Raw genomic sequence first — 21,885 nt, forward strand, 5'->3', positions numbered from 1 at the left:
GAACATTTTTAAATGATCACTTCTAAGACAGTCTTGTGAAATCACAATATCCCATTTTAACTAGCTAGCCACTAACATTTTTGAACAAATCATGAATTACTTTGCACCATGTTTGTACAAATAATAACTCATGTAAAATACAAAAGTCAACTGTCAAATTGTTTAAATAAATCATGTCACACTTTGAACTGGACACCAAATCTGTTATCTGTTTCTTTGTCAGTTAGTGAAGACCAAGTCTTTAAAATATTTTCTTGGATTTTCAAATTCTATTTGAGTTTTGTCTCTCCTAGAATTAAAAATGTCGAGCCAAGCGAGAGCAGCTTGCTAGTAAATAAATACAATTTAAAAAATAGAGGCAGCTCACTGGTAAGTGCTGCTATTTGAGCTATTTTCAGAACAGGCCAGCGGGCTACTCATCTGGTCCTTACGGGCTACCTGGTGACCCCTGATGTATATATTCGTATATATGTTAGATTTTTTTCCCCGCTATATTAGTCTATTTATACCTGCCTTGTCCTTTCCATCATTGTAACTGAGCTACTGTGTTGAACAATTTCCCTTGTGGATCATTAAAGTTTGTCTAAGTCTAAGTTTAATCAATTGAAAAATATTGGACCAGTGTACTTAATGACAGCGTGTGTAAGAGAGTTTGCACAAGCAAGCAAACACACACACGGCTGCGCTCCTGTTGGGTTACCTGGTGGGACAGCCGGGCCGAAGCTTCCGAACTGGGGCGGTGGGATGCCGGGGGGCAGCGGTGGGATGCCGGGGGGAAGCTGCGGGATGCTCAACGGCTGGCGGTTGAGCGGAGGTGGGTACGACATGGTGCAGGGACGGCGGCAACCTGTGACGACAACGTGCACATAAATACACCTCAAAACGCCACCTCCATCAACACAGTCGGCTCAATTAAGTCCAAACAAAACGCACAGAGTAAAAATTTTTTTGAAAAAGCTGCTTAGTCAGAAAACGAAGACGTCTGGCAAGTGCGCTAGTTAGCATGTAGCCATTAGCTCGTGTTAGCATGTAGCCATTAGCATCGTGTTAGCTCCGTGGCCTTGCTGGCTAACGTTAGCAGTGGAGCTAACGCCCGAGTTACTCACCTCCAAAGGGCGGTGGGTTTTAAAAGACACGGCCGGGGGTGGTTTACGTCAACCCGAACGCCGGCCCATTAAAGACGAGGGACGATAACGGCGTGGAAGTATTGATTATCGTTGCAATGACACCGGTACTTTTCAGGAACACAGAAAATAAGAACCTATTCTTCCCGCAGAGGATCATGGGAACTAAGACGGCAGGTGGGCGCAGTACTTCCCTCAGCGAGGTCTTTCAGGAAGGCACACTTTTTATTATTATTATTATTTATTTACTACTGTGCTTTTTATATATATATAGAGGCTTATTTGAAATAGAGACAGATACAAAAACATATACATCTGAAACAGTTATCCAATGTATGCATCATTTACAACACTTGTCCCCAACAACAATACAGATCCAACATCATTAAAATAGGAAAATAAAAAATAGAATGAGTCGATAATAATGATAATAGTAATAATACATACAAAGTGCAAACCAGATAAAAGCCAATAATAATAATAACACAGACAAAGTGCAGACTAGATAAAAACCAATGAGTAAAAATGAGTAAAAACTAAACATGGGAACACGATTGTTGCTCAAGTAGCCATAATTTTGTTTGTTTTTTGAAAGTGACAAGTGCAGGTATACTTTTCAAAGTGTCCGGTAAAGAGTTCCATAGTTGTGGTCCTTTTATTGAAAAGGCAGTCTGAGCAAAAAATGTGCTAAGTCCCATCTTAAAACTCATTTGTATACTCTAGCCTTTAAATAAACCCCCTTTTTAGACCAGTTGATCTGCCGTTTCTTTTCTTCACTCCTCTGCTCCCCTCTCCCTCGGGGAGGGGGAGTTGCACAGGTCCGGTGGCCACGGATGAAGTGCTGGCTGTCCAGAGTCGGGACCCACGGGTGGACCGCTCGCCTGTGCATCGGTTGGGGACATCTCTGCGCTGCTGACCCGTCTCTGCTCGGGACAGTTTCCTGCTGGCCCCACTATGGACTGGACTCTCGCTGATGTGTTGGATCCACTGTGGACTGGACTTTCACAATATTATGTCAGACCCACTTGACATCCATTGCTTTCGGTCTCCCCTAGAGGGGGAGGTTACCCACATATGCGGTCCTCTCCAAGGTTTCTCGTAGTCATTCACATCGACGTCCCACTGGGGTGAGTTTTTCCTTGCCCGTATGTGGGCTCTGTACCCAGGATGTCGTTGTGGCTTGTGCAGCCCTTTGAGACACTTGTGATTTAGGGCTATATAAATAAACATTGATTGATTGATTGATTGATTCTACGGAATGGAACACAACAGTTGCCTTTTGACACTGCTCGGGTGGTAGATCTGGTACCACTTTGCAGTTGCAGAGCAATTGGGGAGCAGAGTTATCCAAGCATTTAAAAACCAGTTTGACTGTGTGTAACAAAATAAAATTGGTAAAACTTAAAATATTGTATTTGGTTAAAATTTGGCAATGATGATATCGTATACTCTTCTTGTCTACAACTTTCAAGGCGCGGTAATGAAGACACTCAATGGTCTTGATTGATGACTGGTGTGCCTGGGACCATGTGGTTAAGCCATAAGATATGTGTGAAAGAATCATTGAATTCATAAAACTAAAAGCACAGCTGAGAGTTAAGCAGTGTCTTATAATCTTAAAACAGCCTAGGTTTGCCTATAAGTGTGTCTCGCTGGGGACACGCATATATGTATTTATCCTCACAAATATTTTACTATCAAAATGTTGTATTGTGTGTGATATGGCACAGTGGTCCCCAACCACCGGGCCGTGGATCGATTGGTACCGGGCCGCACAAGAAATAAAAAAATAAAAAATGAATATTTTTTTTATTAAATCAACATAAAAAACACAAGATACACTTACAATTAGTGCACCAACCCAAAAAACCTCCCTCCCCCATTCACACTCATTCACACAAAAGGGTTGTTTCTTTGTTATTAATATTTTTGGTTCCTACATTATATATCAATATAGATCAATACAGTCTGCAGGGATACTTTATTGTCATTATATTTGCATATAATGAGATTAAAAGCCTACTGAAATGATTTGTTTCTAATTTAAACGGGGATAGCAGATCCATTCTATGTGTCATACTTGATCATATCGCGATATTGCCATATTTTTGCTGAAAGGATTTAGTATAGAACAACGACGATAAAGTTTGCAACTTTTGGTCTCTGATAAAAAAAAAGCCTTGCCCCTACCGGAAGTAGCGTGACGAAACCGGAGGAAGGGCTGCTCACATTTTCCCATTGTTTACACCAGCAGCGAGAGAGATTCGGACCGAGAAAGCGACGATTACCCCATTAATTTGAGCGAGGATGAAAGATTTGTGGATGAGGAACGTGAAAGTGAAAGACTAGCGTGCAGTCCAGAACGTATCTTTTTTTCGCTCTGACCGTAACTTAGGTACAAGCTGGCTCATTGGATTCCACACTCTCTCCTTTTTCTATTGTGGATCACGGATTTGTATTTTAAACCACCTCGGATACTATATCCTCTTGAAAATGAGAGTCGAGAACGCGAAATGGACATTCACAGTGACTTTTATCTCCACGACAATACATCGGCGAAGCACTTTAGCTACTGAGCTAACGTGATAGCATCGGGCTTTACTGCATATAGAAACAAAACAAATAAGTCCCTGACTGGAAGGATAGACAGAAGATCAACAATACTATTAAACCATGGACATGTAACTACACGGTTAATGCTTTCCAGCTTGGCGAAGCTTAGCAATGCTGTTGCTAACGACGCCATAGAAGCTAACTTAGCTACGGAGCCTCGACAGAGCTATGCTAAAAACATTAGCCCTGCACCTACGCCAGCTCTCATCTGCTCAGCACGACCCGTGCTCACCTGCGTTCCAGCGATCGACGGTACGACGAAGGACTTCACCCGATCACAGATGCGGTTGGCGGTCCGGAGACGGAGGAAGTCAAGGTGAGGTCGTTCGGCTAGCGCGTCTGCTATCCTAGAAGTCCTCCTGGTTGTGTTGCTGTAGTCCGCCGCTAATACACCGATCCCACCTACAACTTTCTTCTTTGCAGTCTCCATTGTTCATTAAACAAATTGCAAAAGATTCACCAACACAGATGTCCAGAATACTGTGGAATTATGAAATGAAAACAGAGCTTTTTGTATTGGATTCAATGGGCTCCGAATACTTCCACTTCAACCGTTGACGTCACGCGCATACGTCATCATATCGAAATGTTTTCAACCGGAAGTTTGCCGGGAAATTTAAAATTGCACTTTATAAGTTAACCCGGCCGTATTGGCATGTGTTGCAATGTTAAGATTTCATCATTGATGTATAAACTATCAGACTGCGTGGTCGGTAGTAGTGGCTTTCAGTAGGCCTTTAAGGACTCCAATTTTAGGTGCGGTAGTGGGAACAAATATGGGATAAAAATAAATTACACAAGAGGTAATAAAGATAAAACTAAGAATTTAAATAAACAGACTACTATCCAATAAAAATAATAAGCAATCCTGTACAATTTGTATACAACTATACAAATACAAAATACTGTACAATATACAGAACAAGACAAGAGTACCGGAGTAATAAATAACAATCAGTGTCGGACGTATTGCACTCGAAGGGTAATATTGCACAGTAGGGTATTAGGGTAGGATATTGTATAGGGGTTTGTTCTGGCTCTGATGCACCTGTAGCACCTGCTCGATGGTAGCAGGTCAAACAGATGGAAGCCAGGGTGTGTGCTGTCCCTGGTGATGCTTTTTGCTCTGTTGAGGCAGCGGGAGTTGTGTAAATCCTTCAGGGAGGGGAGGGGGCAGTCGCGGGGGGTGCTGGAGCCTATCTCAGCTGCATTCGGGCGGAAGGCGGGGTACACCCTGGACAAGTCGCCACCTCATCGCATGGCCAACACAGATAGACAGACAACACTCACACACTAGGGCCAATTTAGTGTTGCCAATCAACCTATCCCCAGGTGCATGTCTTTGGGGGTGGGAGGAAGCCGGAGTATCCGGAGGGAACCCACGCAGTCACGGGGAGAACATGCAAACTCCACACTAGGGATGATGTTCGAAACCGGTTCTCCCGGTTGTTCGATAAGAAAAGAACCGATTCCATGGACTCAAATCCCTTTTTGAGAACCGGTCCCCGTTATCAACGCCACTATAGTAAAGAAAAAGAGTTGGTTCTTTATTCGAATCCCTGGGAACGAATCCCTTCCCACAGGAAATGCCCTGTGGGACGGCAATGTTATGCCGATTTGATTGTAGACTCTTACTGACACCTTGTGGCGATATGAAAATACTTCCGGGTTGGCGACGTCTGTTCAGTTCATGAGACAATTGAGAAGTAGACAAGTTGTGTTAGTTCTTACAAGCCTTGGAAAAGATAAGTCTGTAAGTAAACTGTTTAACTTGTTTATGTAACTCAATATTAAGGTGGAAAGTGGTTAAATTTAAAACTAAGATGTTTATTGAAAAACGATTTTTGTGCACTGTTTCAATGGATGATTTGAGGACTTAAAATGGCTGCTAGTCGTGTATTTCCACCATCAAAATAGTTTCAACACTCAGAAGTATTTGATGATAGTACTGTATATTTGTGTGAAGCTAATATTTACATATTGTGTATTAAATTTCAGTATGTTAATTGAATCACGTAGCTTATACAATTGTCATTGTGTTTATATCAGTTTAAAAAAATAAAAAATAACAGTCCAGTGCAAGACAAAAGTAAAAATAGGAAAAGACAAAGCAAGATCAACAACAATAAAGAGCCTAAATGGATTAATCTGCTTTGGAACTTTATTAGACGTCTTGGATTGTTTGTTAGCTGTCTGCCTGTGTGTGTAGTTAGTATGTTCCAATAGCAGCAGAAGTGCACTTTTTGGAGAGCTGTATTATTTTCAGTTTTGTGCCCGAGGGACTGATTTTATTAAACACTATATTATTATTTATACACCTATAATGATCACAGAGACAGGTTGTTTTTGTGTTACTGTATATATTTGTTTTTCTGAAAAATCCCACTTAATACACTTTGGGTAACAACAGTCAATATTTTTTTTTTTTAGGGGGGTAACAGTTAATATTTTTTATTTATTTTATTTGTTTCTTATAAAATAAAAGTGAGCTTTTGTTAAACCAAATATTGTGTTTTTTTTCCATATACAACAACCTATCTGGATTCGATAAGAGAATCGATAAGGAATCGGTTCGATAAGAGGATTCGATAATGGGCTCGAACTCGATAAATTCCTATCAAACATCATCCCTACTCCACACAGAAAGATCCCGAGCCCGGGATTGAACTCAGGATTACTCAGGAGTGTGGCACATGCACTAACCCCTGTGCCACCGTGCTGCCTTATATACTACATGTGATTTTTTATTTTTAAATTTGCAAAAGTAAATTTTAAAAAATTAATTATGGGGTATTGTGTGTAGAATTTTGGGGACAAAACTGAATTTTTCCATTTTAGAATACGCCTGTAACATAAAATGTGAGAAAAGTGAAGCGCTGTGAACTGTGAGTGGAGTAAAACTATGGAAGGAATTTGATCCAGAAAGAAAACAATGAAGAAATATGAGCTAGTTAATAAAAAAAAAACTGTACAAGCATTTTTTTTTTTACAGTAAATTTTACCAACCTGCGCTTTTACATGTATTTTCTTAAAGAAATGTTACATTTCCATTTTTCATTTGGAAATACCATACATGGAAACAGTTATTTTGTGTTAAAAGATACCTGAACTTTGAAGTGCACAATAAAGTCTACAGTAAACTACTGTGCTTTCCATAATTGGACGCTTGGTGGCAGCACAACTTTATTTTTTTTATTTGGGTTGGTCCCCTTTAGGGCCTCCTGGTCCTGACTCCTGCTTGCTTTACTGCAGGGGTCTCAAACTCAATTTGCCTGGGGGCCACTGGATGCAGAGTCTGGGTGAGGCTGGGCCGCAAGAAAAGATTTCTTAAAAAAATCATTTTTAAATGTCTTTATTTTTATTTTCAACACAAAATAAAATCAAAATATAAATGAACAAAATGAGAATTAAGTAAATAAATCAGTAATAACAAGAGAGGAGGAGTCTAGCAAAACTCCTAGCCATTATGGACAACACCTCCCACCCACTACACTCGGACCTTGCGGGGAGGATGAGCACGTTCAGTGGAAGGCTCAGACTCCCAAAATGCAACACGGAACAACACAGGAGGTCCTTCATACCGACAGCCATCAGACTGTATAATGCATATGTTCCTTGACTGCACTTAAATGTAGAGTATATGTAGAATATATTTATATTATTTATATATTATATATATAATATATTATATATATTATATTATTTATTGTTATTCTTGTCTATTGTGAGCGAACTCGAACTGTGGTGCTGCATTTCCCCCAGGGATCAATAAAGTACTTTCTATTCTATTCTATTCTGTTCTAACAATAATAATTTGATTTCTCCAGTCAGCAACAATGTATACACATACACATAATGTGCAACCCGGTTCAATCTCTCATCTCCCTGGTATTTTGCATACTCCTCAGCATGTCTAGTGGTATAATGACGTTTTAAATAGTTTTTCTTGTGCACTGCAACTTTCTCTGTGCAAATAAGACACGTTGGGGTGTCCCTGTGCTCAACAAAGAAATATTCCATCTCCCACTTTTCCTGGAATTGTTTTTGCTCATCACTAACCTTTCTCTTCTCTGCAGGCTTTGAAAAACACATGTTTGGTGTTGTGGAATATATTTCTATTTAACCGACGCACGGAGAATAATGTTATTTCCGCAATGTGTGTCGTTCCGCTTTTCCTCCCGACAGCAACACGGCGGTCGGCGGAAGGTACCGGGAAAAAGTGACGGCTCCCGGAGTGTTATATGGCGTCATATAAAATATATGTAGTGTTTATCGTGTGAGGCAATGCAAATTAAACAATAAAAAAAACATAACGGTTTGAATTGGTCCAGGTTATCGGGGACTTTATTACTGACGGGCAGTCAGTAATAACTCGTCTCCATGGCAATGTTTCTCTCGCTTTCACTCATTTGCCGATTTTCCACTAACGCAGGGGTATTTTGGACCCAAATAACAAAAATCGTCTCTGTCTGGAGCCAACGGGAGGGGGCGGGGCGGGGGCGGGGGTTCGCTGTGGAGTTTACAGCGAGAGAGAGAGCGAGCGAGAGAGAGAGCGAGTGAGTGAGGGAGAGAGTGAGGTAGAGCGCGTGCGAGTCTCGTGGAAAAGCAGCAAAACGTTTCTCTGCTTGCATCACGCAAGTGACGTCAGTGTTCGGCCCTCGAGAGCCATATACCACACCATGATTGGTAGATTCCTTGTAGCCCGGTAGAGTTAGGGCTACAAGGAATTCTGGGTATTTGTTCTGTTGTGTTTACGTTGTGTTACATTGCGGATGTTTGTCATTCTTGTTTGGTGTGGGTTCACAGTGTGGCGCATATTTGTAACATTGATAAAGTTTTTTTTATACGGCCACCCTCAGTGTAACATGTGTGGCTGTTGACTAAGTATGCATTGCAGTCGCTAACGTGTGTGTGTGTGTGTGTGTGTTGAAGCCGCATACATAGTATAGTTGACTCAATAATGAAGTCCTCAGTAATGTTGACGGGTAAAAATTGGGAGGGTTGGCAAGAATGCTTCAGCCCCGCTCACAACGCTGTCAAGCGCCATTCATATAAAATTGGCAAGAATGCTTCAGCTCCGCACACAAACATTAAACGTTCATATTAAGGTCCGGGCCGCACAATAACGTCTCGCGGGCCGCAATTGGCCCGCGGGCCGCATGTTTGAGACCCCTGCTTTACTGCATCAAACATGCTATCTGAAAGTACTTTGATATATCATACTACTTGTACGACAGTTACAAAAAGTATCTACTTTTTAAGTGTTGCTAAAGGAAAAACTGGATTGAATTGTGTTTTTTCACACATGCAAAACACAAATGTAAAGGATTGAAGAACACACACAAAGGATATAAACTACAAAGGTGCACAATAAGTACAAGTATTATCACTAACAACAATAATAGCTGAGGTTATTCAGGTGTTATTACCTTTTTGTGCTTCTTTTGCCTTGAACGAGTAAGTGTGAAACAACAACAAAGCAACAGAATGACATCATGATGGTGTTATTATCAGCAATAACCATCGTGCTACTACGGAATTGGCTATAAAACATGTACATGTTTACGCATATTATTGTGTTGTTGTTTTTGGAATGTAGACAATTTCCTTATCTATGGTTAATCATTTACAAAGCGTCTGAAATGATTAATCCGGAATCATGCGTGTCAATATTTGCACAGAAAGGGACATTTTCATTTTTATTTCCTTTATGAACTGAATAGTTGTGTTACAGTTAATGTGTCCTGACTCCCACAAAACAACGAGATTCTCGCATTACATCCACAAGGAAGTTATGTCAGGTTCATACCCAAATAAGTGTTTCGTAATTTTGCTTCACATATTGACATGAAAATAAGTTAAAACAGGGTAAACAATATTAAATACGTTTACTACCATATGCTTACTTATCCTTAAACTGTATTGTATATTAACTACTTAAATATTCAAGGGAGTAGAGTTGAAGAATGCATGAGTTTGCAGTGATCCCTGTGTTTCTTTGATATACTTTTAACAGTTATTACTTCCCATTTAAGTATTATCTTGATATTGTTTGTATTTCTCAAACATAGTGATTCGAAAAGCACCAACTCACCGTGTCTAAATAGGAGAAAGCAAATGTCAGCAAAACCTAAAACACTTAAAGGCCTACTGAAAGCCACTACGACTGCATTTAAGCACGATGCTATCACGTTAGCTCTGTAGCTAAAGTGCGTCGCCGATGTATTGTCGTGGAGATAAAAGTCACTGTGAATGTCCATTTCGCGTTCTCGACTCTCATTTTCAAGAGGATATAGTATCCGAGGTGGTTTAAAATACAAATCCAATGAGCCCTTTTACCTAAGTTACGGTCAGAGCGAAAAAAGATACGTCCTGCACTGCACTCTAGTCCTTCACTCTCACGTTCCTCATCCACGAATCTTTCATCCTCGCTCAAATTAATGGGGTAATCGTCGCTTTCTCGGTCCGAATCGCTCTCGCTGCTGGTGTAAACAATGGGGAAATGTGAGGAGCCTTTCAACCTGCGACGTCACGCTACTTCCGGTACAGGCAAGGCTTTTTTTTTTATCAGCGACCAAAAGTTGCGAACTTTATCGTCGATGTTCTCTACTAAATCCTTTCAGCAAAAATATGGCAATATCGCGAAATGATCAAGTATGACACATACAATGGATCTGCTATCCCCGTTTAAATAAAAAAAATTCATTTCAGTAGGCAATCATAGATGAAACTTTAGTAAAAAACAAGAATAGTTAAATTAGCATGTCAATATGTGGAGTAAATCTATACATACACACTGATTTGATGTACAATACAATCCAGTTTAAGAAAAAAATTCCTTTACTACCATATGCTTACTCTGTCCTAAACTTGCTCGTGTGCTGTATCAAATAAGGGTTTCATAATCCACATATTGATATGAAAATAATTTTACTTGGGGTAAATGATATCACATATTTTTACAACTGCATTGTTTAACTGGCTTGCATATCAAATAAGTGTCTCATAATTTTACTCCACATACTGACTTGAAAATAAATTAACTTAGGGTAAATGATATAAAATAATTTTACTACTATGTTTATTCTTTCCTAAGCTGACTTGTGTACTGCCAAAAAATGTCATACTGACATTAAAAAAATTAACTCCGGGTAAATGATATCAATTACTTTTACTTCCATACGTTTGCTCTTTCCTAAGCTGGTTTGTGTCCTATCAAAAAAGGGTTTTAATAGTTTTACTCCACATATTGACATTAAAATAATTATATCACATATTTTTACTACTGCATTGTTTAACTGGCTTGCATAATACACTACCGTTCAAAAGTTTGGGGTCACCCAAACAATTTTGTGGAATAGCCTTCATTTCTAAGAACAAGAATAGACTGTCGAGTTTCAGATGAAAGTTCTCTTTTTCTGGCCATTTTGAGCGTTTAAATCACCCCACAAATGTGATGCTCCAGAAACTCAATCTGCTCAAAGGAAGGTCCGTTTTGTAGCTTCTGTAACGAGCTAAACCGTTTTCAGATGTGTGAACATGATTGCACAAGGGTTTTCTAATCATCAATTAGCCTTCTGAGCCAATGAGCAAACACATTGTACCATTAGAACACTGGAGTGATAGTTGCTGGAAATGGGCCTCTATACGCCTATGTAGATATTGCACCAAAAAGCAGACATTTGCAGCTAGAATAGTCATTTACCACATTAGCCATGTATAGAGTGTATTTCTTTAAAGTTAAGACTAGTTTATTTTCATTGAAAATTACAGTGCTTTTCCTTCAAAAATAAGGACATTTCAATGTGACCCCAAACTTTGGAACGGTAGTGTATATTGATATATAATGTAGGAACCAGAAATATTAATAACAGAAAGAAACAACCCTTTTGTGTGAATGAGTGTAAATGGGGGAGGGAGGTTTTTTTGGGTTGGTGCACTAATTGTAAGTGTATCTTGTGTTTTTTTATGTTGATTTAATTTAAAAAAAAACAAAAAACAATACCGATAATAAAAAAAATACATTTTAAAGCATTTATCGGCCATCTCTAGTTTTAATAGTTTTACTCCACATATTGACATGGAAATAAAGGTTTTAAAGTTGCGAGGGAGCAGCTTAATGCTAGCAAATGGATGAAAAAGAGCGCATTTGCGTGTTTAGTGATATGTTTTTGAACGGCAGATGCTCCACTGTCAACAAGTCCATCACTTCCGCTCGGCTTCCCCCCGTGGAAATTTCCACCATCAGAGGAGCGCCGTGGCGGATGGCTTAAAAAAAAGAAAAGAAAAGGGCAAGCCACGCCCACAAAACGAACCCACTTTTTACACCGCCTCCTATTGGCCGACATGAAGGTGTGTCACGGGGTGACGTCACACACAGGGGCATTAAAAACAGCACCTGCGGAAGCGCTCCTATTGATACACGCTTTGAACCGCCGCTAAGGAAACATCTAGAAGAGTGAGAGGGAAAAAAATTAAACCGCGTCGCAAAACGCTCAGCAGAGGCCGCCATCGGACCGGAAGTGCGCGACTCAGCATCCCCAAAAGAAGAGGCAACATCTCGCCGCTCTTTCGTCAGACTCGCAGCGAGCGGCGCGGAGGCAACATGGCTCTCAGCGGACTTCTCAGCCGCCTCATCCGAACGCGGGCGCTCGGCGGCGGGCAGCCCAGCCGAGCTCAGTCGGTGGCGGTGCTGGGGGCTCCTTTCTCGCGGGGCCAGGTAAGGACAAGCGGGGGGGAAAAGGGGGACAAACGAGTTACGAGTGATGTTTTATCCACGCGTGTGTGTGTGTGTGTGTGGCAGAAAAGGAGAGGAGTGGAACACGGACCCAAAGTCATCCGGGAGGCGGGGCTCATCGAGAGGCTGTCCGGGTTAGGTGAGTCTTGTCTGCGTGCTGGTGCTCGGCACCGGCGTTACATAACGGCGGCGACGGATTTAACCGTTACATCACGGACACGGTATTTGGAATGGTGGCGGTCAGAGTGTGTGGCGCTTTAAAGATCAAAGAGCATTTCTTCTTCGGTTTTTTATTGATTTATTCACACGTGTTTATGGCGCGAAATGAAAAGCCGGAAGAACAATGAAATTTCAATACCCCCCTTCCGCCCCCCCTCGACCCCTAAATCACCCCTAACGGCCCAGCGTGTGTTTCTTTTTTTACTTGCCGCCACACAATAGGTCGGAGGAGTACGGAGCCCCCTAAAGCAGGCCTGGGCAAATTAAAGGCCTACTGAAATGAAATTGTTTTATTTAAACGGGGATAGCAGATCTATTCTATGTGTCATACTTGATCATTTTGCGATATTGCCATATTTTTGCTGAAAGGATTTAGTATAGAACGACGATAAAGATCGCAACTTTTGGTATCTGATAAAAAAAAAAGTCTTGCCCCTACCGGAAGTAGCGTGACGTAGTCAATTGAACAAATACGCAAAGTTCCCTATTGTTTACAATGATGGCCGCATGAAGTGAGAGAGATTGGGACCGAGAAAGCGACAATTTCCCCATTAATTTGAGCGAGGATGAAAGATTTGTGGATGAGTAAAGTGCAAGTGAAGGACTAGTGGGGAGTTGAAGCTATTCAGATAGGGAAGATGCTGTGAGAGCCGGGGGTGACCTGATATTCAGCTGGGAATGACTACAACAGTAAATAAACACAAGACATATATATACTCTATTAGCCACGACACAACCAGGCTTATATTTAATATGCCACAGATTAATCCTGCATAAAAACACCTAGGTGTTTGTTATGCTAGCTCCTAGCGCCATAGAACACGCCAATACAATTCAAACACCTGATCAACACACACAATCACTCAGCCCAAAAGACCGTTCACCTAACCCAAGGTTCATAAAGCTTATATATTTAAACAAAGTTACGTACGTGACGCGCACGCACGGTCAAGCGATTAAATGTTTGGAAGCCAAAGCTGCATACTCACAGTAGCACGTCTGCGTCTTTGTCATCCAAATCAAAGTAATCCTGGTAAGAGTCTGTGTTGTCCCAGTTCTCTACAGGCGTCTGTGTATCGAAGTCAAAAGTCCTTCTGGTTAGAGTCTCTGTTATCCGAGTTCTTCCATCTTGACTGCATCTTTCGGGAATGTAAACAATGAAACACCGGCTGTGTTGTGTTGCTGCTGACTTCCTTCGCAAAATACGTCCGCTTTGCACCGAGAACTTTCTTCTTTGCTTGCTCAGCTTCTTTCTCCATAATGCAATGAACATAATTGCAACAGATTCACCAACACAGATGTCCAGAATACATCCAGAATGAGATGAAAACAGCTATTTCGTATTTGCTTCAATGTGGAAGCCATACCCGTGTTCTACTGGCTACGTCACGCGCATACGTCATCCTCAGAGGCGTTTCGAACCGGAAGTTTAGCGGCAAATTTAAAATGTCACTTTATAAGTTAACCCGGCCGTATTGGCATGTGTTGCAATGTTAAGATTTCATCATTGATATATAAACTATCAGACTGCGTGGTCGGTAGTAGTGGGTTTCAGTAGGCCTTTAAGGCCCGGGGGCCACATGCGGCCCGTGAAGCTTTTCAATCTGGCCCGCCGGACATTCCCAAATAATTTTTTTTAGATCTTTAAGATGGAAACTGTAGCTGCCATTATGATGTTCAAGCATACTTGCCAACCTTGAGACCTTCAAATTCGGGAGATTGGGGGGTTTTGATGGTAGCGTGGGTGTATATTGTAGCCTGGAAGAGTAAGGGATGCAAGGGATTCTGGGTATTTGTTCTGTTGTGTTTATGTTGTGTCACGGTGCGGATGTTCTCCCGAAATGTGTTTGTCATTCTTGTTTGGTGTGGGTTCACAGTGTGGCGCATATTTCAGTGTTTCCCACACATTCATTTATTTGTGGCGGCCCGCCACGAAAGAATTACGTCCGCCAAAAATATATATATATTTTTTTGTCCTGTCCAGCTTCTCAGGCAAATCATATAGTTGATGTAGATGCCCACATAGGCTGTTCAGATTTACTTTACAAAAGAGAAGTGTAGGATACTTCTCTTGTTGCCTTATTTGTATTTGACCACTACTGTTTTCGGTTTATTTGTTACTGACTGTGGCAGGACACCTCTGCCTCTGTTTCACTTTATGTTGCTGGTAAATAATATGGTTGTAGTAGTAGGCTAAAGTTAAATGATTTAGTATACACTAATTAAAGGGGCAGAGCTTTAAGAGACATTTTAGCTTCTATATTTTCTAAGATATATTCTTTGTAAGAACCACAATTAATAAATATATTTCAGTGAATAACTTATTGTTCATATCTGTATATAAATATGTACATAAAGTGTTGTAATTATATTGTAAAATGGATGGATGGATGGATGGACGTTTAAAACAAAACAGTTATGATTAATTAGTAGTGATGGGTCGATGAGGCCTCATGAAGCGTTTCGACACATTGCAAAACTGTATTGATACTGTGTCGATACTGTGTCACTAAATACTGACATCTGCTGGACATTAAAAATCCCTACAAGCAACCTATGGGCCGACTCAACTGACACTGATTTTATGACCTAGTATATACAATAATATAAACCAAGTCATTGTATTTCATTTAGGATTATTTCATATCTTCATTTAAATAAAAATATATTTTAATCTTTTTTAGATACAGTCAATAAATAATGTGAACATATGTATCGTGACTAGGATGGTAGAAGGTGGGGATTGAACCCCAGTAACCAGCAACCCTCCGATTGCTGGCACGGCCACTCTACCGACTTCGCCACGCCGTCATTCCTGTAACCTTCTCTAATAACAGTAGTGATGGGTCCCGCAACACAGATGCATCGGCGCATGCGTCGAGCAGCTCATAGAGCGAAACCCTGTGTCGGTGCGCGTACCGCTTTTAGAAAGTCACGTGACCGATCATGAGCTGCTTTGGTCACGTGACCGATCATGAGCTGCTTTGGTCACGTGACCGATACGCGAACTGTATCGCACTGACGCCTCCTCTGTGCCCTGTGAGCCACGTTCCCTCGAAGGTGCGCGCCTGCGCAATTGCGCAGTGCTCAAGCGTCCTCTGCGCACAGCAAATATATGCCGCGCACCAAATCAAACCCATCTGAATTCTAAACAAATTAAACACATTTATTCTGTGTAATTTTGAAATGCAACTTTGAGTGACAGTGACAACAAGCGGCCCTAACGGTGTTCGTCAACAACTAAGCGTTTAAGGCCATACAAAAAGTCGGACAGCTCAAACACCACACAAAGTTACACGTATGACTCCTCAGTCATACGTGTGCTTATTTTTCTGTCATTTATTATTAATATTAATTTATTGATATTAATCATGGAATGCTGTTAGTCAATAAATAATGTGAACATGTATCAGAACAGTGGTTCTCAACCTTTTTTCAGTGATGTACCCCCTGTGAACATTTTTTTAATTCAAGTACCTCCTAATCAGAGCAAAGCATTTTTGGTTGAAAAAAAGAGATAAAGAAGTAAAAGACAGCACTATGTCATCAGTTTCTGATTTAGTAAATTGTATAACAGTGCAAAATATTGCTCATTTGTAGTGGTCTTTCTTGAACTATTTGGAAAAAAATATATAAAAATAACTAAAAACTTGTTAAAAAATAAACAAGTGATTCAATTATAAATAAAGATTTCTACACATAGAAGTAATCATCAACTTAAAGTGCCCTCTTTGGGGATTGTAATAGAGATCCAACTGGATTCATGAACTTAATTCTAAACATTTCTTCACAAAAAAATAAATCTTTAACATCAATGGGACATGTCCACAAACATTTTTAGCTGTCAACACTGAATATTGCATTGTTGCATTGTAATGAATGGAATAGCCTACTTGATTTGATGTTCAGTTTATGAACTTACATTCATATTTTGTTGAAGTATTATTCAATAAATATATTTATAAATGATTTTTGAATTGTTGCTATTTTTAGAATATTTTAAAAGATTAAGATTAAAGTACCAATGATTGTCACACACACACACTAGATGTGGTGAAATTTGTCCTCTGCATTTGTCCCATCCCCTTGGGGAGCAGTGGGCAGCAGCGGCGCCACGCCCGGGAATCATTTTGGTGATTTAACCCCCAACTCCAACCCTTTGTTGCTGAGTGCCAAGCAGGGAGGTTATGGGTCCCATTTTTATAGTCTTTGGTATGACTCGGCTGGGATTTGAACTCCAACCTACCGAAAAAATCTCACGTACCCCTTGGCATACCTTCAAGTACCCCCAGGGGTACGCGTACCCCCATTTGAGAACCACTGTATCAGAACATGGAAATCTAAGAGAATGTGTTGTAAATGATGATGCTTGTGGACTGGGATTTTTTTTTATTTTTTTTTACATATTTTTATTAAAAAAAAACAGTTTTTCCAAAGTATTAAATTTTAAACGATTTCTCTTTTTGGTTATAATTTCTCCAGCTGTAGAAAATACCTGCTCACAGGGCACAGAGGAGGCGGGAGTGCAGAGGAAATGAAGTGATAGCTGGAAGAGGTTTGGGAAGGTGGTTTTCTGTTGGTCCCAGTATTTTAATGGGTCCTGGGACCTAGCTACATTTACCTCTGCCAGGTACCGTTGGACCTCTTGTATGGCATCTACAGTAGAGTTTTTTGTCTGCCTTCCCACTTCCATATCCAGATGTTTCCAAAGGTTACACCCAACACAGATGTACACAACTGCAAATGATCATTTATGTAGTGGCAGGTAAGAGCCAAGTAAGCCTCCATGTTTACAGATGTCCACATGTCAGCTGTTCTACTCACTGCCACAGCTTGCTGTACTTCCAATTTCACTCCTTCCCGTTCCTCCTCATATTTTGTCACCAGCATTTTTTTGATGGTCTGAAAATAACACCAAGTCAAACCAAAAGCAACTCGACGTATTCAATTTAAATATTAAATAAATTGGATGTATCAACTACAACTTTAGATCATTTCCACACAAACCTTTCTGGTAGGCAAAACATCTGATGGTTCAAGGACCTGCACCAGTTCCCTGAACCCTTCACTCTCCACAATGCTGAGGGGCTGGCAGTCCTTCACAATGAAGTTCAGCAGAGCCTCATCCAGCATCTGCTTCCTGGTAGCTTGATGGTTAAAAATGAGATAAAGAAGAAGGGAATTAATACTCAAAAAATAAACTGAGTAAGTTGTAGAATGGCTGTATACCTGAGTTTATCCTGGGTGTCTCTGGAACTTCATTTTCATGCCTGGCCCTATAATGCCTCAGCATTGAGGAGGTGGATTTGTTGATGTACGACAATTCTGTCGAACAAATGCGACATTTAACCTGCAGAAAATATGAATAGTAAACTAAGAATCATTTTGAAGAGATTTTGAATTCTAATAGATCAAGTGGAAACTTTGAGAGAAGAGGATGAAACGAGAAGGAAATGAACACCAATACCTTATTATCCGGTATTTGATCAAAATAGTCCCACACGGCGGAATTTTTTCTTTTTCCCTGAGGCTGCTCCATGATCGACGACGATAAATGATAAATGGCCAACAAGAGAAGTGCGCCGATTCTGTTGCCAGGTGCATCTCGTTGACAGATGCGCCGCTTCCTTATAAACACAGTTTAGCGCGCACGCATCAGTGCGATACAGTTCGCGTATTGGTCACGTGTCCGGAACAGCTCATGAGCAGTCACGTGACAAGAACAGCTCATGAGCGGTCACGTGACCAAAACAGCTCGTGTTCGGTCACGTGACTTTCTAAACGCGATACGCGCACCGACACAGGGTATCGCTCTATGAGCTCGACGCATGCGCCGATGCATCTGTGTTGCCGGACCCATCACTATTAATTAGTAAGTATACATTTTTTGAGCCTTTTTAGAGAAAATCATATCATTGTAGTAAATTATGCAAATTACTCTGATGTCATGGCCCCCACCGCCATGGGTATCTTGGCAGTTTATGGGAAACACTGTATTTGTAACAGTGTTAAAGTTGTTTATACGGCCACCCTCAGTGTGACCAAGTATGTCTTGCAGTCACTTTCGTGTGTAAGCAGAAGCCGCATACAACATGTGACTGGGCCGGCACGCTGTTTGTATGGTGAAAAAGCGGACGCGTCGACAGGTTGTAGAGGACGCTAAAGGCACGCCCTCAATATTGTTGTCCGGGAGATTTTCGGGAGGGGCGCTGAAATTCGTGAGTCTCCCGGAAAAATCGGGAGGGTTGGCAGGTATGTGTTCAAGGATGTTTTCAAATGACCGTAAGTCTTGAACTATACCGGGGGTCGGCAACCCGCGGCTCTAGGGCCACATGCGGCTCTTTAGCGCCGCCCTAGTGGCTCTCTGGAGCTTTTTCAAAAATGTATGAAAAAGATGAGGGGAAAAATAATATTTTTTGTGTTAATATGGTTTCTGTAGGAGGACAAACATGACACAAACCTCCCTAATTGTTATAAATCACACTGTTTATATTAAACATGCTTCACTGATTCGAGTATTTGGCGAGCGCCGTTTTGTCCTACTAATTTTGGCGGTCTTTGAACTCACCGTAGTTTGTTTACATGTATAACTTTCTCCGACTTTCTAGGACGTGTTTTATGCCACTTCTTTTTCTGTCTCATTTTGTCCACCAAACTTTTAACGTTGTGCATGAATACACAAAGGTGAGTTTTGTTGATGTTATTAATAAATAAATAAATTGACTTGTGTGGAGTGCTAATCGATGCTAACATGCTATTTAGGCTCGCTATATGTACATATTGCATCATTATGCCTCATTTGTAGCTATATTTGAGCTCATTTAGTTTCCTTTAAGTCCTCTTAATTCAATTTATATCTCACGACACACTATCTGTATGTGGCTTTTACTTTTTTGCGGCTCCAGACAGATTTGTTTTTGCATTTTTGGTCCAATATGGCTTTTTCAACATTTTGGGTTGCCGACCCCTGCCCTAAAGCATCTAGACCTGGGCAAATTAAGGCCCGGGGGCCACATGCGGCCCGTTAAGCTTTTCAATCTGGCCCGCCAGACATTCCCCCCAAATTTTTTTTAGATCTTTAAGATGGAAACTGTAGCTGCCATCATGATGTTCAAGCATACTTGCCAACCTCGAGACCTTCGAATTCAGGAGTTTGGGGGCGGGGGGGTTGAGGTGTGGGGTTTGGTGGTAGCGGGGGTGTATATTGTAGCCCGGAAGAGTAATGGATGCAAGAGATTCTGGGTATTTGTTCTGTTGTGTTCATGTTGTGTTACGGTGCGGATGTTCTCCCGAAATGTATTTGTCATTCTTGTTTGGTGTGGGTTCACAGTGTGGCGCATATTTGTAACAGTGTTAAAGTTGTTTATACGGCCACCCTCAGTGTGTAAGCAGAAGCCGCATACAACATGTGAAATTGTAGGTGGGGTTCTTTTTACCCTATATTCATCATATTTAGCTGTTTCGTAGCATTTTTGTTGCGTTTCGCTTAATTGTAAAATATGTCGATAGAGAGTGGGTTCATATGTTGTCAATATTCAGTGTTATCGCTCATAGAAAAGTGTAAAATTCCATTAAATTTTATTAAGGCGGTCTGTCATAACGTTTTTAGCATTCAATCAGACATTATTGTGAGGTTTTGTATTAGTGTTCCTAAGAATAAATATACCGGCCCCCGGACACTTTTTTTTCTCTCTAAATTTGGCCCCCGAATCAAAATAATTGCTCAGGCCTGGGCTAAAGGGACATGGGGGACAAAAAATGTTTTGCGAAATCTCGCAATACTTTTTGGCGAGGTCTCGCAATATTTTTTTGACAATCTCGCAATATTTTTTTGACAATCTCGCAATATTTTTTTGACAATCTCGCAATAATTTTTTGACAATCTCGCAATAATTTTTTGACAATCTCGCAATAATTTTTTGACAATCTCGCAATAATTTTTTGGCGAGGTCTCGCAATAATTTTTTGGCGAGGTCTCGCAATAATTTTTTGGCGAGGTCTCGCAATATTTTTTTGGCGAGGTCTCGCAATATTTTTTTGGCGAGGTCTCGCAATATTTTTTTGGCGAGGTCAGTGAACCGGAAGTAAAACAGACACAGCGATGGTGAACCACAAGTGAAACAGACAAAAGTGATGGAGGAGCCTACCCATCATCCGTGGGAGAAGTTTATTGAGTTTATTGATCTATTTTAGTATTGGCCTAACATATAAAGACATCGAGTCGTATTATGGTCCCACAACAGAGCACAGCTGTTGGGTAGGCTCCTGCTCCTCCATCGCTGTGTTTTACTTCGGGTTCACTGACATAGGAAAAAAACCTTTTGCGAGATCTCGAGAAAAAAGTATGGCGAGATGTCGCCAAACATCCATGTCCCTTTTTAGGGGCTCCGTAGAGGAGTGCCTAAACATCAAGTTTCTAAAACTGAAGGCATGTATGTAACTAAAACAAAAAGAGTATCATCTCACCCCGACTTACATATTAATGGAGAAAGAATACAAATTGTCAGCCAATATAAATATCTTGGGTTGATAATAGATTCAGAGCTTTCCTTTTTAAAAGCCCATATTGGCAAATTGTGTAAAAATAATCAAGTTTATTCTCGCAAATGTTCGTGCAATTCGAATGGAAATGTTTAAGTTAAGTTAAAGTACATGTCAACTGAAGCTGCAAAATTGTATTTGCATTCGATACGTTTTTCAGCCACTTCAACTATTATTGCCTTACCAGCTGGTCTCAGGCTGGTCAGAGTTACAAAAAACTATTGGAAATCTTGTACAAACAAGCAATTAAGGTTATGGATTAAAAAAAAAACCTAGGCACTATCATCACTGTACCATTCTTTAAAATAAATAAATACATACAGTATTTTAAACTGGGGCATTTGCAGACTTCAAAGTGACCTATAAAGTACTGCATGAATTGGCTCCAGATCCTCTGGCAGAGTTTATCAGCCAAAGAAACGGCCTCTGTCAGAGGTGACTGTTATATTCCTTTGCGCAGTAGCACTTCCAGTAAGTGGGCCTGGTCAGTAAGGAGCGCAAGTGTGTGGAAGTCCGTACCTGAGGAGGGTAAACTGGTCACAATTTACAAGGCCTTCACAAAAAAATGTAAAATGTGGCTTATCAACGCCTATAGCTGTTATCACTTAAAGATGAGCATGTGTTGATGCTAATATAAATGTTACGTTGTGA

The 21,885-nt window shown here is 40.7% G+C and overlaps 2 protein-coding genes across 3 annotated transcripts in view; one reads left to right on the forward strand and one right to left on the reverse strand.

Moving 5' to 3' along the window:
* Nucleotides 1-1,320, reverse strand: part of rbm25a (RNA binding motif protein 25a) — a 35,732-nt gene extending 34,412 nt beyond the window's left edge. Inside the window, exons 1-2 of one of the 2 annotated variants that reach the window (XM_062041233.1) lie at nucleotides 1,107-1,320; nucleotides 701-847 (exon numbers count right to left, since the gene is read on the reverse strand). In XM_062041233.1, coding sequence (XP_061897217.1) covers nucleotides 701-827 — 127 coding nt within the window. In that variant the 5' untranslated portion in view covers nucleotides 828-847; nucleotides 1,107-1,320. Of the gene's footprint in view, nucleotides 1-700; nucleotides 848-1,106 lie in introns of those variants that run through there. The other variant, XM_062041234.1, reaches the window with a different exon arrangement.
* A 10,816-nt stretch (nucleotides 1,321-12,136) lies between these two features.
* Nucleotides 12,137-21,885, forward strand: part of arg2 (arginase 2) — a 17,377-nt gene continuing 7,628 nt past the window's right edge. The window contains exons 1-2 of the mRNA XM_062041235.1: nucleotides 12,137-12,456; nucleotides 12,541-12,613. Coding sequence (XP_061897219.1) covers nucleotides 12,343-12,456; nucleotides 12,541-12,613 — 187 coding nt within the window. The 5' untranslated portion in view covers nucleotides 12,137-12,342. The remainder of the gene's footprint in view (nucleotides 12,457-12,540; nucleotides 12,614-21,885) is intronic.

The sequence above is a fragment of the Entelurus aequoreus genome, linkage group LG03 (genome assembly GCF_033978785.1).
Source record: "Entelurus aequoreus isolate RoL-2023_Sb linkage group LG03, RoL_Eaeq_v1.1, whole genome shotgun sequence".
Taxonomy (NCBI): domain Eukaryota; kingdom Metazoa; phylum Chordata; class Actinopteri; order Syngnathiformes; family Syngnathidae; genus Entelurus; species Entelurus aequoreus.